Source organism: Pyxicephalus adspersus, chromosome 10 (assembly GCF_032062135.1).
Source record: "Pyxicephalus adspersus chromosome 10, UCB_Pads_2.0, whole genome shotgun sequence".
Taxonomy (NCBI): Eukaryota; Metazoa; Chordata; class Amphibia; order Anura; family Pyxicephalidae; genus Pyxicephalus; species Pyxicephalus adspersus.
Genome location: NC_092867.1, coordinates 58636635 through 58655316, shown reverse-complemented (window position 1 = coordinate 58655316; position 18682 = coordinate 58636635). Strand labels below are relative to the sequence as shown.

At 42.5% G+C, this 18682-nt stretch overlaps 3 protein-coding genes across 3 annotated transcripts in view; all 3 read right to left on the bottom strand.

The window, feature by feature from the left end:
• Positions 1–18682, bottom strand: part of LOC140338964 (uncharacterized) — a gene marked incomplete in the record, with an annotated part of 329302 nt that overhangs the window by 116906 nt on the left and 193714 nt on the right.
• Positions 6235–15941, bottom strand: LOC140339825 (uncharacterized). Its single transcript, XM_072424725.1, has 5 exons — positions 15634–15941; positions 12823–12839; positions 10903–11034; positions 9795–10544; positions 6235–8190 (listed from the first exon to the last, which is right to left on the bottom strand). The coding sequence occupies exons 1-5, from the start codon at positions 15939–15941 to the stop codon at positions 7643–7645; spliced, it is 1755 nt and encodes a 584-aa protein (XP_072280826.1). The 3' UTR covers positions 6235–7642.
• LOC140339824 (uncharacterized) lies at positions 14856–18529 on the bottom strand. The gene is made up of 2 exons (XM_072424724.1): positions 18454–18529; positions 14856–17438 (listed from the first exon to the last, which is right to left on the bottom strand). The coding sequence occupies exons 1-2, from the start codon at positions 18527–18529 to the stop codon at positions 16696–16698; spliced, it is 819 nt and encodes a 272-aa protein (XP_072280825.1). The 3' UTR covers positions 14856–16695.

Sequence of the window (18682 nt, the reverse complement as noted above, 5' to 3'; positions counted from 1 at the left end):
TTTTTTTTTTAAAAGGTGTCTGAATAAATTAAATGTGTCTAGTTAGAGTTTGGTGATGGATGAATTTCCCTGAATATAAGTTAAGGTTAATTCCTAACTTCAGTGATACCTCATATTTATTTAAAGAACATCTGTCGTGGAAGGATCCTGGGAGTAGCCATGGATGTCATTGGTCCTGTGGTTTTGATTTGGACATTTGTTGGGTCTCAGATCTTCAGTAAGAAGCATTTTTAGCAAGCAATGGCAGTTCCATTCATATTACTTCATATTGTCATGTATTTATTTTGAGGTGACATTTTGATCATCATTCATAGTCATGTCACTAATTGTCCCTCAAAGGAACTCATAGTCCAAGGTCTATTTTGAGAAAAAAAACAGTTAACCTTTAGTTTGTTTTTGGGATGTAGGACTATCCTGGTGACAACTATTGCCACCCTAGAAACAGAAGAGCTTTTACTAGGGTAACAATGAAGGACCACCAGGGGCAACCTTGGCTTCTTCCATATAAGATGCAACAAAGTGACAATGAAATAGAAACAGGAGATCACCCACCTATTCACTGGTGGGCTGCCATACTTCATAATTTTGCTTTAGAGTTTAGATAAGGGAACAGAAAAAAGTTGGAAACCACACTGACTCACTGCATGGACTTAGAAGGTAAATCATGACTGGCCACGTACAAAAGTCCAAGGAGGGGTATTTGTGGCATTGTCCTGTTTTAGATAGGACATCTACTCATCTGTGGCCATTTTTAGTTTAGTAAAGAATGTGGTCACCCAAAATGTTATAAAAAGTCACACCTGTAGTATATGGGTTTGATTGTCCTCCATCACCATCCTCTTCACCAGGAGCTCTTCACTAATTGTCCAAAAAAGTTTTATTTGATCATAAAAAATGAAATTGTTGCAACAGCCAGCTGCTGAAACCAAAAGCAATTTCACTTCTGCATTTACTACCTTCTCAAGCACCCAATCCCAAATAATAGTTTGAGCTCTAACATAAGAGGAACCTAATCTCCATAAAGTATGTTGGTTGGATATCTTAGACTTTTAAGATGAGAGAAATACTTTTAGAATTTAGAGCCATTCCGTTGGTGCTTTGTTGTTTTTATTTAAGGTTTCCTTTTTTAAGGGACTTTCATTTTTGAGAGCCACTGGTTGCATATTGGGATCTCGAGTCTTGAGATCCAGGCTTTCAGGTGCTCTACTATGGTTCCCGCCAAGTATATTTCTTGAAGGTGCCATTGCTAAAGACAATTTAGATGTATTGTGGTTGGCCTACTTTGACGCGTCCCACAGTTCTAGTCTGTAGATATAAACCTTAGGAAATGTAACATTCTATGTCTATCTTTAGAACTCTCGGAGCCGAGTTGGGGGAGCGTTCAAGAGACCCGTTAAATACTTTGTAAGTTCCGAACACCTTGGCCTTCAGTCTAGAGTCTAGACTAGAGTCAGACTTTGTCTCATAATTGCCATTGTCCATTTGTTTTGGATTGGCAGCTCCTCCTCCTCTTGGTATTGGGTTAGGTGACAGGTCAACCCAGAGATAGTTTGTGGTGGTCACTCCTCAGAGGAGAAGTTCCTCCGTATTGATCTGGTCACCATGAGCAGATCATGGACTCTTCATTCAGGAAGCATTCTGCAGCATCTTCCCAATTAGTGGTTTTCACACAAGAAGTTAAGAAACAAATTAGATTAGACAAAAACCTTCTAAAGGTCACCAAAATCATCATTCTGGACCAACCTGCTTAAAAGTACAACCTCATCTGTTTTTGAGGTTTTTAATGAGAATATCTCCTTTCTATATTTTCTGCTCCTTAGTCTCAGTATTCCTGCTGTGGTAGGAGTCTCCTTCATATATAATAAATAAGTTCCTCAGGGAACAAAAAAAGTAGGAAGTCCAACCAGAATTGGAACACATTTTATCACATGACCAGTATGTATTGCCACCTGGTTCCCCATTATTAGGATCCCCCTCACCAGTGAACACCAAAGCATTGTTATGTTTCTCTGCATTTTTCAGGGGGGCTTTAGCTCATGAACTTACCTAAGACAGGCAGAAGTTGTTTGAAGTCTGGATCCTCTACTGGAAACCAGCAGGTTCTGAGGTGAGATTTTACCACTTACAGTCATTTAGTTAACCCATGGTTACAACTCACCTAAAAAACCATTAAGCTCTTCTCTGGAAGTCTGTAAATCAAGGAAATTAACCTTGTCTATAGAGGTTACAGAGAACTGTAGGGTTCCTCCAGAGGTTGTTAGGGGTTCCTTGATCTCCTGATTGATAGTTTCTAGGCCAGTGTCCCTTGGTGCTAGTGATATTTCTAGCTGTCTATAATAGGGGGCACTATGGCCAGCAATGTAAGGTGAATAACTATTCGGGGTTCCATAAGACCTGACATTTATTTTGGGTTTCCCCAGGGTAAACAGACAGAGAAAGGATGACCTATGGGAACAGCAGTTGGATATGGACTGATCTACAATCACTAAGTCTACTCTCAGCTTGTGATATAGATTGGTCCTCAGACCTCCTCCAATGCAGCTCCTCCATGCTTCTCTACGTCTTCCTATTGGCTCCTGTTGTCCAACATTATCTAGCCCCTCCCATCCTGGACTACTGTCTAAGTCATAATACGGAAATGTTATCAGTGTGTTGATGAAGTGGGAAAGTAGAGCAAGGGAAGCCAAGTACCTGCTGTACCCAATATGAGCTGCCCAGCATCCCTATTGTGAAGCTCCTGGGTCTCCAAACCTTTGGTGTCTATTATGAGGCACCCAGCATCCCATTGTCAAGATCCTGGGTTTCTACACCTGCCGTGCCCATTATGAGGTGCCCATCATGTGTACTTTAACAAAAGTATTATAATTCTACAATTCATTTTCTGCCTGTAAATGCCTCTTTAGGTTTGTTATGGGTATCAGGAGATGAGTATGGGTTTCTACAACATTTTGGATTGTGTTGTGGGGATAAAGGGGTTCAGTACGGATGAGGTCAGGGCTCTGCAGGACACCCGAGTTCCTCCTCACCAAACTGTGACCACATGTCTTTATGGAGCTCACTTTGTGTCATGGGGGAACAGAAAAGGGTCTTCACCAAACTGTGACTACAAGGCTAGAAGAGCAAAATTGTTTACAATGTCTTCATATGTTGGGGAATTACCAGCACCCTTCACTGGGGACACCTAAACTCAATATTGTAGGTATGATGGTCATGTGTTATGCCAATCAATGGAGAACCCAGCTACAAGTAGGGTGTTTCTTATTGAGCCATTCCATTGGGTGTCCTGAAAAGCCCATTTATGTCCATTAACTCTAATGCTCTTGGATTGATTAGATTAGGTTTTATTAGAATTTAAAATATGCTCTTTGATCCCTGAGATTATTTACACCGTGTTACCTGAAAGCCCAGTGACCAATTTCCCTTCTGTCTGTTCAGAAGTCACAAAGTCTGAGTAAGCCATTGATTGGGGTGACAACTGGTGGCCTGTTTCATGCACAGGCTGTCCTGATCGTGTCAGTAAAATTGCAGCCAGTTGACCTGTCCATTCATGCTGAGCCTGACATCAAAAATCATTTCAGTCTATCAGTTTATTTACCAGGGATTTCACATTTGTGTTTTCGAAGGTGTTTCTGGAGACCGTGCGTCCTCTTAAAACACCTCCCACACTCCGTACATAAGTAGGGAGCTTCGCCTGTGTGAACTCGGTGATGAGCGGTCAAGTTGGCTCTTCTTCGAAAGCACTGACCGCACTCCGAACACCAGAAAGGCCTCTCGCCGGTGTGATGTCTCACGTGTTCGGCAAGGTCCGTCTTGTCTCTGCAGGATTTACCACACTCTGGACATACGAAGGGGTGCCCGGTGGTGTGGTTTCTGATGTGCTTCACAAGATCTGATCTTGAGGTATAGGTTTTTCCACATTCATAACATTGAAAAGGGCGCTCACCGGTGTGAAGTCTTAGATGTCTAGCAAGATCTGATTTCGTCATGAAAGCTTTGGAACACTCTGAACATGAAAAAGGCCGTATTCCACTGTGGGTGTTTTTATGTCTATTAAGATGTGAGACATTAAGGAAACCTTTCCCGCACTCTGGGCATATGAAGCGGCGCACCTTACGACGACCATTATCAGAAGTACTGGAAGAGTGTTCCATGATATATGGATCTGGTGCTCTGTCTGTAAAACTATGAAATGTAGGCTTTGGGGCAATAGCATGTGATGTGTCAGAGGATTCTTTCCTACAAAAGGGATCCGCAGATCTCTCCATACTGTGAGGTTCTGGAGAACATTGTGTCATGTAATTGTTTACAATATTATATTCTGAGGACTGAGAAACCGGACCCCTCACAGTATTCCAGGCATTGGGTCCCCCTGTTGGAAAAAAAAACATTTTGTTCATTTCCAAAGAGTATTGCATTGTTTCAAGTTCAAGATTTTAACATACAATTTATCCAGTTCAATATTTTAACATCTACTCTTTTAGTCACCTGACCTATAAGTACATACTAGCTGTCCCTCAAAGAAGCTCACAATCTAATGTCCCTACTATAGTCATAATATATAGGCCAAATAAACCTAACTGCATGTTTTTGGAATGGAAAATCTACCTGAAAACTCCATGCAAATATTTTCCTGACTGAGATTTGAACCTGGGACCCACACTGCAATGGAGTGCTAACCTCTAAACCACCATGCTGCCGATAAGGATTACTGGGAACACATACTGGCCTCATGGTCTTCCTATGAATAACGTCTGTAACTTTGATATTTTATGCCACACAGGAGGTAATCTGATGGTGATCGTAGGGTCGGTATGGACAATCTAAACACGCAGGACAACATTGGCACAAAGAACTTCTTACCTCTGTATAGGCAGCCATTACCCCGCCTCAAAAAGGAGGTCACATGATCACAGCATCATCAGCAGAGGGCCATTAACCCCCTACTGCTGGCATGAGTGCAGCAAAAGCTGAATTCCACCAGCAGGGGTGTGTCCTATATTGTCATGTGATCCCAACCCTCAGCCAGCTTCTCCACGTTAACCCTTTTTAGTCTTTCTAACCTGTACTACCATCTATTAACCCTTTATCCCCCAATAATTGTACGCAACTGGCCAAAATTCCAATCCAATTTGAAGAAGTTTTTAGAAAGTGACTGTCCATTATTGTCCACTGTCCTTCATTGTCCAATTTTTACTAAAATATTATTTATATATTTTTATGACATTTTTGTATTGAATGCTATGTTCATGGATGGACCTATGGAACCCCAACAAAGTCACTGAATTGTATAATATTGTGACAATTAAAGCACAGGGTCCTAACTCCAATTTATGTCATCCACTGATCCTTGTGGAGCTGAGTACAAATATCCCACTATAGTCAGTGATCACTTCCATTGACAAAATGATTGGAGAGCTATTCATTTCATTCTATGGAGGGGTAGGGAACACAGCAGAACATCATATCTATATTTCTGGGTTGAACAAAGAGAACCACCCTACAATGGCTTGTTAATGTACATGTAATCTGTGTAATAGGAATAGGAAATGGAATAGGATCTTCACCTTGATGGTGATGAGGATCTGTATGGGTGTGAGGAGAATGTATGAACCAACAATTTCTATTCCAATATGTTGACCCCATACCATGTTATCTGTTCAGGGGTCCAGGGGGGGATAAGAGGGGCAACTGCTTGGGAACCCATGAGGTCAGGGGGCTCCATGTTTACTATCAGCAGTGAATTGTCACCTTCCATAAGCTCATTAAAAAAAGGGGTCTTTAAAAAATGTTTAAAGCTGGGTGGGAAGAAGCTGTAGGTGGGTGGCAGCTACTATATTGTGACCCAACTCATCAGTAACCACCCATAAACAGCCGAGTGGTTGCTGAAAAATGCCGGGTGGTGCAACCCGCTAAAAGTGGCCGGGGAGAACACTGAGTCCACCCAAACGTATGGATAATATATTGATTGTGGAGTGGATGTCTCATATTATCACTTACTGTGCCTATAGCTTCTTCTCAGCTATATTCGCCAGGACCAAAACACAGATAATCCTCACCTGATGATCAAGATCTGTTCCTAGGACTAGGTCGGTAAGTGAATCGATCGGTGAGTTCTGTAATAATGGGTTTGTGTTACCTCTTTAAATAGTGCACCCTATATTGTTTTAATGACACTATTTATAACAAAAAGTATTGTCTATGTCGTAAGCGAATAAAAAAAAAAGAACAAAAAGTAACGTTTTTCTTTATTTCCATAAACTCTGTAAAACAAAATATAAATACTAAAAACATAAAAATACGGCACTGCACAATCATAATCATTTTAGTAATCATCAATCAAGCGTGGTATAGGTGGTAGTTTGCAGTCATGTGTCATCTTTGGAGATTTTAGCAGGCTCAGGGGCTGTAGAAGGCCCAGGTGAGGGCGAGGAAGGTGAGGAAAAGGAGGAATTTGTAGGGGAAGTGATCCAGATGTCGTTTTTCAAAGGAATCCGGTCAGCGTGGGCTGCTTTGCAATTTTCTTTTCTTCATGATAGATAGTAAAAATTAGTTCACTTGTCGTTCTACTTTCATGAACCGTTCAATATTTGGATCCATAGCCTCTAGTTCTGACATGGCTGCATCCACATTGGTGAAGGTACCACCGAACCTGTTTGGATGGAACTTCTGTTGATGAAAAAACTTCTGTTGATGTCTTAAGCTGCGTACACACTGCCAATTTTTGTCGTTGGAAAGGATTTTTCACGATCCTTTCCAACGACAAGGGAGTGCACGATGCATGAACGGTGCTGTACATACGGCACCATTCATGCTCTATGGAGAGGGGAGGGGGAGAGCGATGGAGCGGCACCTTGCTGTGCGCTCTCCCCTTCCCTTTCATTAGGATCGGTTGTCGTCCATCGTCCGTGGATCCGGCAGGTCGGTCGTCCGGACGATGGACGACACCGACTGTACACACGGCAGATTTTCGCCCAATAATTGGCTGATGCCGATTATCGGGCGATAAAAATCTGACGTGTGTACGTAGCTTTACTCTTCCAACAATATTAAATCCTCATTAGTTATCTCACCTTCAACATTACATTGATTCCATTGATTCGTCAATATCTTTAAACTGAACATGAACATAAGCAAGTTCTGATTTTTTTTTTCATTTTTGGCATCAACATGTTCCTCTTTGTCAAATTCTTCCAAATCATTGACAAATGGCTCCATTTTTCCTTCTCAGGGAAAGCATTGTAAAACGTTGTACGATTTCTGAAAACTCACGAGGGGTATGTTACTATCTGTTGCTGTTACAGCTACTTTGTGCATATATATTATATTTTGAATGTAGCTATAGGCCCCTGCTCCACTTGTTGGAGGATAGCGGTTGTGTTTTTAGGTAGATACACCACCTTGGCATCCAGGTGTAGATCTTCAAGATGCTGGGGATGTCCTGGAGCATTATCCAGCAGGAAGAGAAATGGCTGACCTATGAAGCAGCTAATGAACCTGCTTCAATGTATTTTGGTTTCCAGAGCTAAGGAGATTTAACCTGAACCTGATGACATTGCTGCCCAACCACAACGTTATACGGTGCTTAAAGCCTGGCCGTTTTTTTAGCATCTTTGTCCAGCTTCTCCAGTGTCATTCATATAATTTATTCAGGGCAGTGGCCACCTTTCTGGAGAATGTCATCGAATCTGTGAACCAATTTTTCAGCCTCACTGCCGATACTCCGGTTATGCAGGTTAAATCTCCGAGAAAACCGCTGAAACCATCCATTGCTTGCTCTAAATGTTTCAGTGGATGCTTCCCCATGGCGTTCCTTCAAAGTCTCAAAGATACCGAGTACCTTGGTTTGAATTGTTAAAAGACTCGTTGGCATCTTTTTTTGCATTTGGTCATCAAACCAGATTGCCAGCAATTTCTCGGTTTCATGAATAAGGCCTTTCCGCTGCCTAGTTATTATGGCTTTAAATCCTGTGGATGCTTTAACTGCCTCTTTCACTCGGTCTTTATCCTTCAAGATTGTTGAAATGGTGGAATGAGCCAGCTCCAAGTCCTGTGCTATGGTTTTCACTTTTTTACCAGCCTCGTATTCTTGGATGATTTTCATTTTCATCTCAAGGTCAATGGCCTTCCTTTGTTTCTTGGGGCTTCCTTTAGCTGTTTTGCCCATTCTCTTTGGTGACATGCAGTACAGTACTATAGTGAATAAAAGACAGTACACATTTACAGAAAAAATATAGCACATGTATGTACACAATCTTATGTAAAAAATCCTACGAACGGAGGGACTGGGATGCCTGCTGAGATGTTTTCAGAGACGCCACACTGCAAGCCACCCGTTTGTGCACAGTGGTTAACAGAGCAGGTCTTAAATCGAAATAGTTGTTAAACAGGTAGGTCGTTAAATGAGCACTAACTATGCCAAAATCCTGGATAACTGAAGCCCTCACCCACTTCTCCTGATTGGCCTTAGATTACAGCAACCTAGGATTACACCATACTAGGAACACACCTGGTTTTGGGGAGGGGATTTGGCCGGGTCTTCATAGCTTCCACTTTCTGGTTTGGAGTCATACTGGCCCTCTTTGTACCCAATGTAATTTGCCTCCTACATTCTCATGGCACAGTTTTTGAAGGTTCTCCGTGAGTAGTTGAATGCTACATTGACTTATGGGGCAAATAGTTTCCAATGAGAAGGCTGTCTAGGTAGACAGAAGTGCATCTCAGATTGTAACTCAATCCACAGCAGTGTTCTCACCGGCCGCTTCTACTGCACTTTTCAGCAACCACCGGCGGTTTTTGGGTGGTTACTAAAGAGTTGGCGCAAAATACCAGGACTGCCACCCACCTAAAATTTTTTCCCACCCAGCTTAAAAGACTTCCTGAGTTAAGCATTGCACAGCCCATTGGAATAGGTCTGTGGCAGTTTAAAGGACCAAATGCATTCTTTATATACTGGAAGTGTCCGTCTGGGGTGGAGGAGGAGGTTTTCTTCCTGGTGGCCTTGGATTGAAATATCTGCCAATACCCTCGTTTCATATGAACCTGTCAAGCCTACCTTTCCCATTGAAAGTTAGCAAAGAAGGCACCACGCCTGTTCCTGATCCCAGGACATCCCTATACCAGCCATCTTCCTCTTGGAAATCTCATCTACTCTGGATCCCCCTTCTTATCCAAGGAACCTGAGGAGTAGTAGAAGAGTCTGGGCACCTATTTTCTCCAGGGAGCATGCTCCCTCTTTTGCCTCCATCATTATTCTGCCACATTTTAAACATGGGGCATAATAAGTGCAAGTGTAGACACAGCTAGAGAGGCAACATGTAAAAAACACCAGGAAACAGGACAACTTAGTTCCCAGATTAGCACATTGGGGCCTAAACCCAACCTTGGCTCTTCCAATGACACCCTTGAGAAAATAGAACATTGGCCAGCTTTTAGGACCCTATAGGTCCATTCTGTACAGTCTTACAAAGCCTAAGGAAGAGGCCCAATGGGCCCCAGAAGCTGGCTAATGTATTAACTAACTCACTAGTTCCATTCTAATGCATGACCAGCTCGGAGTTTTTTTATAAATGACTTCTGGCATTCTGAGCAAGAAAAGATCTCTTTACCTCTGTGAATTCTCTGGTAAACGAGAAGCTTGGGTTTTGATTTGAAAGACTGGCTGCACTCGACACAACAAATATCAATGTAAAGTTTCAGATGCTGAGCAAGGCTGATGCTCTGTTTGAAGCATTTCCCGCACTCTGGGCAGGTAAATGGTCTCTGCGTGTGGCTTTTCAGGGGAGTGATGAACCTACCTTTCTGTGAGTGACCCTTTCCGCACTCCATACATTTATATGGCATATCATTTGCGTGGTATCGCTGGTGTCTCATGAGGGCTCCTTTATCTTTAAAACCTTTCCCGCATTCTTTACATGAAAAAAGAATCTCGTACGTGTGGACCCCTTGATGTCTTATAGGTTTACTCTTATGTTTAAAAGACTGACCACACTTTGAACATGGGTATGGCCTTTCATTTGTGTGATTTTTCTGATGTTTGAGAGGGCAGGATATGTCTTTAAAAGATTTCCCACACTCCAAACGTGTATGGGACCGCACTTCACTGTGCTGTATTTCATGTCTATCGAGATGTGACCTCCAATGAAAACCTTTTCCACAAATAGAACAGTTATAGGGGCCACAGTGACTTCTCTGATGTCCTACGTCTGATTTCTGTGCGAAGCATTTTCCGCATTCTGAACATGAGAATAGACTCCTTAACGTCTGCATTTCAGGATGAGAGCCATGGGATGACTTTGATTCAAAACTCTTACTGGTTACAGAACATGGAAATGTCCGAGGTTCTTTTTGTTTAACCTCCCCTGTATGACCAGAAACAGACCCCTCAATGTTCAAAGGATCTCTTGAGCTTTCTACGTTGTATGAAACTCGGCCGGTACATTGAGGAGCAGAGTTCACTTCTGAAGAATTTTGGGCAATGTCATTCTCTTCTACATCATGAGGAAGCACAAGATGTCTCTCTGAGCTTTTCTGGGTATGGTATCCACCTGTTAAAATGAATAATTTTAGCTTGGTAGAACGGAGATGGACTTTTCATATGGTGTACAGCATCACCTCCTCATTTGTTGGGACATGACGTTATATTGAGGAATGGAGATGGACCTTTCATATGGTGTACGGTATCTCCTCCTCATTTGTTGGGACATGACGTTATATTGAGGAATGGAGATGGACCTTTCATATGGTGTACGGTATCTCCTCCTCATTTGTTGGGGACATGACGTTATATTGAGGAATGGAGATGGACCTTTCATATCCTGACACCTTATAGGAACCTGACACACACAATGATACAATCACCATCCAGACACATCCCATAATATTCTCCCAGAATTCCCTGCTCACCTCTCCCGTCAGGAGCCCAATCATCTTCTGGAGGACTTCTAGAATCTTCTTGTTGTTTCTCTTCTTTGTTGTAGAGAAAGTTAGAGGAACTTTGATGGTCACATGGTCCCCAGACTTGACTGAAGGAAATCTCTGCAAATAAAGAACAGTAATTAAATGAAATAGTGTCAGAATCTTTAACCTAACAAAGATGAGTGACCTTCCAGAATCCTCCTCACCTCTTCAGTCAGCAGGTAGATGATCTCCAGGGTGAGGTCCAATATCCTCTCAGTCATGTGGTTCTGGTGCTCCATCATTCTTCAGGTAATCTTATGACCAATACAGAACACTGCTCTCTGGATAAAAAATAAATGGATATAAGTTAAATAAATGGCTTGTCCTCTATCCAGCAATTATCACTGCGTGACCTCGCTTTAAGCTACATAGCCTTGTAGGGTTTTCCCGCAGCAAGTACACCATGGCTCCATTTATTGCTTGTAGGAATTGTACTCATAGTGACCCCCATAGCAATGAATAGAATGAAGAGGGCCTTGCAGCTTCAGGAGGGGTCACATAATGATTGCTGGATGGAAGACGAAGGCGAGTAATGACGACAAGAGATGCACAAAAAGGTGCAGCTATCATCTGAACCCCAATACCCTGCACCTATAATCCAATCAGAATACACGGATAAGATGAGAAGATCACTGGTGGAAAATTCTGACCCTGAAAATGGTAATATACATCTCTACCCCACATGTGTTCAGTACTGAGGACAGTGACAGAGATTATAAAACAGTATTTATATAGCGCTAACATAGTACACAGCGCTGTACAATAAATAGGGGTTGCAAATAACAGACAGATAAAGACAGTGACACAGGGGGAGGAGAGGACCCTGACCTGAAGAGCTTACAATCTAAAAGACTCATGGTATCACACAATAGGAGGGGGGATATGAAATGGTGGGAGGTAGTGAAGATTCAAGAGACAGAAGAAGACGGGTAGGTGAGGTTGAAGAGTTGAGTTTAAAGAACTTTTAAATGAGCAAGCCGAATAGGATGAGGAAGGCCATTCCAGATGGGAATCAGGACAACTCTAGAAACTATTGGAGCCACGCGTGTGACTAACTAGCAGCTTCATCTGAAGATGTGATTTTAGAGAAGGTCGGGCTTAGGGACGTAAGGCAGTTTGAGAAATAATTATGGTCAAGGTTATGGATATCTCTCTGCCATTGACCAGGTCTGGGATGTGGCAAGGGAGGGCGAGGGTTTGATAGGTTGAAAGTGATAAGGTTATGATCAGAGAGGGGAAATGGTGAGTTGTCAAGGTGGGTGAGGTTGTGGACAATATCAGGTCCAAAGAGTGTCCGGCTATGCGTGTGGGGCCGTTGACGTTCAGGAGGAGGTAATGGAGAGCAGTTTGGCTGAGGAAGGAAGGTTGGGCTCATCCATTGCAACATTAAAATCACCAAGGATGAGGGTGGGCAGGTCATGGGAAAGAATGTGTGGGAGCCAAGAGACAAAGTTATCCAAAAATTGTGATACTGGGCCGGGGGTAAACAACAGCAACAATGGGGGGAAGGGTGGCAGAAAAGAAGGACAGAGTGGACATAAAAGAAGTGAATTTTATTTGGGAATACATAAAGCATAGTCTGCTGAGAAGTGTGCTATGTTCATTGCGTAGTAGGAGGGAACTTGCTAAGAATTACTACGCTTTACATCTTGGACTTTTAGCATCCTGGTCATCCTTGCAATCCTTTAACCGCTGGACGGAACTGGAATAACTATGAAAGGCCCCCATCCATCCTATCCCCATGTTATGGAGCTCTTCTACTCGGGTCCCTGAACACACACTATTAGCTTCCATGCAATTCACTAGGCGTATCTGGCTTCACTGCAAGTCTAAGTTTAATTTGATGTCTAGTCCCTCCTTGCTTACCTTTTTTCCTCATACACCTGAAAACCCAGATAATTCTACGCACCATATGGCACGCCCTTGGCATGACCATTACCTCTTCCACTATGGGCAAATCCTGCACACATAGACTTTTGACATTCCAGGAGATCCAACATAAATATGGGGGCATTAAGGCAATATGCCCACACAATAGCCAGGTGCTCATAAAGGGCCGAATTTTTTCACCCCCTACATCCTTTGAAAGGGTTTGTGCTAATGGGCCTGCACAGAGAGGAATTATTACAGGCATTTATCAGATACTGCAGTTGGAACCGCTCACCCCTAGTGTTAAACATGACTATATAAAAAAAAATGGGAAATATTCCTGGGAAGAGAGCTTCCTGAGGACTTGGGGAGGGTCACTGGGCAACAAGCCCAGAAAAGTTCCCGTTGTACCTATAAGATCCTAATGCATTGGTATCTTATACCGGAGGTCCTATATAGGACCTTCCCCGACAAGTAACAGTTGCTGGCGATGCTCCATAGAAGTAGGAATCTTGCACCATATTTTTTTGACTTGCTCCCGCAAAGTCCCCTACTGGCAAATGGTAAACAGCCTTCTTGAGGAGGTGTTGGAAGTTTCCATACCACTAGATTTGCTGACTCATCTTTAGGGACTAGCAGTTATGGAACTCTCTAGATTTAGCAAACGTTAACGGTGAACATTCCTACTACGGCCATATATCTAATAACTTAGAAAGCGGCCTTACCTCCCACTTTATCTGCTCCAATAAGCCGAATTAAAGATGTTCACCTAACAGAACAATTGACTACGAGGCTATATGATAGGATGGACACATTTAATCAGATTTGGGTCCCATGGACTTCGTTGACTCAATACACGTCTCACGTGATCTATCTGCTCATAACTCCTGGTTATACATGGTGGGGAAATCCCAGGAACTCAATACATGGCTAAGACACAGGATCTTCCCTCCCCCCACCCCTCATCCTATTTCCACCCCTTCATTATTATTATTATTATTATTAAACAGGATTTATATAGCGCCAACATATTACGCAGCGCTGTACATTAAATAGGGGTTGCAAATGACAGACTAATACAGACAGTGATACAGGAGGAGAGGACCCTGCCCCGAAGAGCTTACAATCTAGTAGCTATTACCAGGGCCGATTGTTACCTTTTTTATGGTTTATTTCTCCCGTCTCACCTGGTTAGCATAGAACATGTTGTCGTGAGCTGTTCTTAATTATGACAAGTTTATTGATAATCATTTATGAAAGGAGTAGTAGTAAGTAGTAGTAGTAAAGTAGTTTACCACAGTAACATTTTTTTAATGCTGAATGTTAGAGTCATCGTGCTGTGATTAACGCAACCAGTCCCGACCATCTATGTTCTTTTTTTATTTTCATAATTTGCTCTGATGTTTAGCTGGTAATTCCACCGTGTTTTGTCTATTTATAAAGTCTTCTCTCTGTTTTTTCTTATGTACGTTTGTATTTAAAGAAAAAAGGTTCAAATAAGAGAGAAGGTGGGGTAGGAAGGACTCTGTAGGTACAGTTAGGTGAGAGAATGAGACCCCCACCACCCCCTACTCTGTTGCCAGATCTAGGGGTATGTGTAAAGTGCAGGCCTCCATAGGAAAGTACAGCAGCAGAGTCTGAGGAAAGCAAAGTTTCAGTGAGAGCCAGGAAGTTTAGAGATTTAGAGAAAAAAAGATTGTGGATGGAGGTGAATTCATTGCCAACAGATTTGGAATTCCATAGGCCAGCAGAGAAATCTACAGTCAGATGCAGATTGTAGTATATAATAATATATATAACATAATATAATATATAATAATATTTTCTCAGCTGCCAGTTCTAGCAATGTCTCTTTGCTACTTCCTCCCAACTCACCTCTCACCCGGAACTTCCTGTGTATACTCCTACATCACTTCCTGCCTCTGTACCCATCATCCCCCACCTTGTGGAGAACATATGAACTGCAATGCTAATTTTTAATAACTGCCTTATATTATAGTTTCCCCACTTTTGGAAGTTCAAAAAAAATCTTTTCTTTATCAGCAAACACACCAATCCATCCAACACGTAATATTGTATTTGTAGGTAGGCCTTGGTTTATGTCTATATACTCCAGCCAATGTTTCTCCTGGGATCTCCAATTCCAATAATACACGGTATGGATTTACCAGGAGTATAAGGTCTCTTATAAGATCTCATGAATACATGGAATAGAGAATAAACATGGCTGCCTTACATCAAACATTACAGGACCAAGAGTTATAAAAGTGCTGAGCGGGCTGAGGGACCACAGAAACTTGGCACTAATGTCTGCAGGGCTGGGTCTATCACGGAGATGGATGGAACCTGAGAGTGTGACCTGGGAACACTACTTCTGTAACCAGTCCTTTGTTATCAGGTAAATAAATGTTATTTTTCTTATACGATTGCCAGGCAATAGGACAGAAAAGGAACCAATAAAGTAAATATAGGGGTGTTTTATTTTCAGTACAAATCATGGCAACGTGATTAATTTCAATGAAGAAATGTGAATGTTATTAGAAAACAGAACTTAGCAAAGAAAAATATTTAATTTACTCTTTAACAAAAAGACAGTCAAAACAACTGTGGCAGAGGAAGAGGACCAGGGTGTACAAGGTATGACCATGAAAGTTCAGATTATGTTGGCTCTGCCTTATACACCCCAGGTCCTCTCTCATACGTCCTATATCATACACGCTAGGTCCTCTCTCATACGTCTTAGGTCCTACCTCGTACACCCTTGGTCCTACCCTATACACCCTTGGTCTTACCTCGTACACTCTTTACCCTGTCTCATACCCCCCAGGTCCTACTTTGTACACTCTTGGTCTTTTCTTATACACCATTGGTCCCATCTCATACGTCTTAGGTCCTTCTTCATACACCCTAGGTCCTTCCTCAAACACCCCAGGTCCTACCTTATGCATCACAGGTCCTACCTCATACACCCTAGATTCTGTCTTATACGTCACAGGTCCTACCTCATACACCCTAGGTCCTGTCTCGTAAGTCCTAGGTCCTATCTCATAGACCCCAGGTCCTGCCCCATACACCCTTGGTCCTAGCTCGTACACTCTTTGCCCTATCTCATACATCCTAGGTCTACCTTCATACACCCTTGGTCCTGTCTCATACGTCCAAGGTCCTACTTCATAACCCCTAGGTCCTTCCTAAAACACCCCATGTCCTGTCTCATACGTCCTGGGTCTTGTCTCATATGTCCTAGGTCCTACCTCATATGTCCCAGGTACTACCTCATAAACCCTAGGTCCTGTCCTATACGCCCTAAGTCTTGCCTTATATGTCACAGGTCCTGTCTTACACGTTCTAGGTCCTTCCTCAAACACCCTCGGTCTTGTGTCATATGTCCTAAGTCCTACTTCCTGTTGCAAACTTCCTAAATCCTGCCTTATATGTCAAACGTCCGACCTCATACACCCTTGATCTACAGCGACCTGCAAATCAGAATTGGAGATAATTTTTTCACTGAAAATTGCTGTCACAGAAACACTGCTGAATTCCTTTCATGAATGGGCCACCTTTAGTCATTCTGTTCTTCCTGTTTCAAGGGACATGCTATTTAGAAAGAATGAATATGGTTTCTCTGCATTACATGTCCTGTGATGATCTTGTGGGTGGAGATTTTGCCGAGGTGTTATGGGTAGAATGACATAAGGCATTATGACCTTATCATTAGAGGATACTACAGACATCCTAAAAGTGAGAATGAGGAAAGTCAGCTCCTTCTAGTACTACGGCTGCACAAGCATAACCAATAGACTTGTGGACTTTAATGACTTATTACATAAAAAAAATACTTCAATAAAAACCTGTCCTGCAATCGGAAGCCTAATACACATACGGGGCTGTGTGTGTTTTCTGATGTCTGCTAAGAATAGACTTCTGTGAAAAACTTCTCCCGCACTCAAGGCAAGGATACGGTTTCTCTCCTGTGTGGCATCTCTGATGTCCAAGAAGATGGGCTTTTTGTGAAAAACATTTTCCACACTCAGGGCAGGAATACGGCTTCTCTCCAGTATGAGATAATTGATGTCGGATTAGTTGTGATTTCTGTGGATAACTTTTCTCACATTCAGGGCAGCAAAATGGTTTCTCCCCTGTGTGAGTTCTCTGATGCCTGAGGAGATGAGACCTCTCTAAAAATCTCTTACCACACTCAGGGCAGGAATAAGGCTTCTCCCCCGTGTGAGTTTTCTGATGTCTGTAAAGATGGGACTCCGTTAGGAAACACTTTCCGCACTCAGAGCAAGCTGGCATCACCCCTGTATGAGATATTAGATGCCTGACTAGTTGTGCTTTTTGTGGATAACTTTTTCCGCACTCAGAGCATGAAAATGGCCTTTCCCCAGTGTGAGATTTTAGATGTGTAACAAGTTCATATTTTACTGGATAACATTTCCCGCATTCAGGACAGGGATATGGCTTCTCCCCTGTATGAGATCTCTGATGCCTGATAAGTTGTGATGTTTGTGAATAAGATTTCCCACACTGAGAGCAGGAATACGGCTTCTCCCCCGTGTGAGATCTCTGATGTCGGACAACTAGTGATCGCGTGGAAAAACATTTGACACCTTATAGGAACCTGACACACACAATGATACAGTCACCATCCAGACACCTCCCATAATAATCTCCCAGAATTCCCTGCTCACCTCTCCCGTCAGCAACTTAATGATTTTCTAGAATCTTCTTGTTAGTCTCAAAGGCTGAGTTGGAAGGATTGAAGAAAACTCAGACACATCAGTAATATAAGAGTCCCCAAATGTCTTCTCATTTCTCCTAACGAGTTTGTGTTTAATGTAAGCCTCACTTCATGCAAAAGTATAAACTCATTTCTAGATGTCCACTACGGGTGTCAATCCTATGGCCAGAGCTTTGGTCTGGAAGACCATAACACCAATCCCTTGGCCAATAGGTCTGAACAGTGGAGGTCCAAAGATTCCACTAATTCCTTGGCTGAACACTGGTGGTCCAAGAAATCCACCAATCCCTTGGCCAATAGGACTGAACAGTGGTGATCAACGGGATCCACCTTGATGTAGTGGACAACATACAACCTATTCTTGGGTCCTCAATTACAAGTCACTCTTCCTGGCCAAAGACCTGGCTGGAAGATCGAGACATCTTAGACAACTTCCAGACTACAAAGACCCAACTGTCCACCAGAAAACTAGTTTCTGACATAGGGACAACAAGATGATATTTACCGAAGATCATATTTGGCAAAACAAAGGTTTGGAAGTCATAAAAAGACATGGCCACCAGTTGGGTTAAGACCACAAAGGACACTTTGAGGGACCAGTAGGTGAGGACTTCCGTAATCAGCTCAAAATCAATTTTTAAAGGACTGATAAAAATAGGCTTACCTCCCAAAAAAGCTGAGGGAGAACTACATGAGTAACACCTCAGACAAGAATCTTAAAGTGTGGGAAATCAACCGAGGAAGAATTGCAGAAACAGAGAACCGACCATTTGATATTATTGAAGACCACATGCTGGTCCAAAACCAACTGCAAGTAAAATAAACTGTACCATGGAGGAAAACCTGGTGTAAAAACCTTTGCAAGGGCAAGCAGTGGATTTTACATGCCTTAAGCATCACAGGGATGACAGAATCACTGATATTTCGATCACTCAAAGCCACCTGGGCTTCACCAACCATGCCATGTCACCACTGAGAAGATAGGTCCTTGAGATGATAGATCTGGATCATCTATCTGCACACCAAGGTGTCCCTCTTTCCCTACTGCCACTCCTAACCATGAAAAATGGAACCTCAGCTTTGGATTGGGTGCAGATATAAAATACATCACAT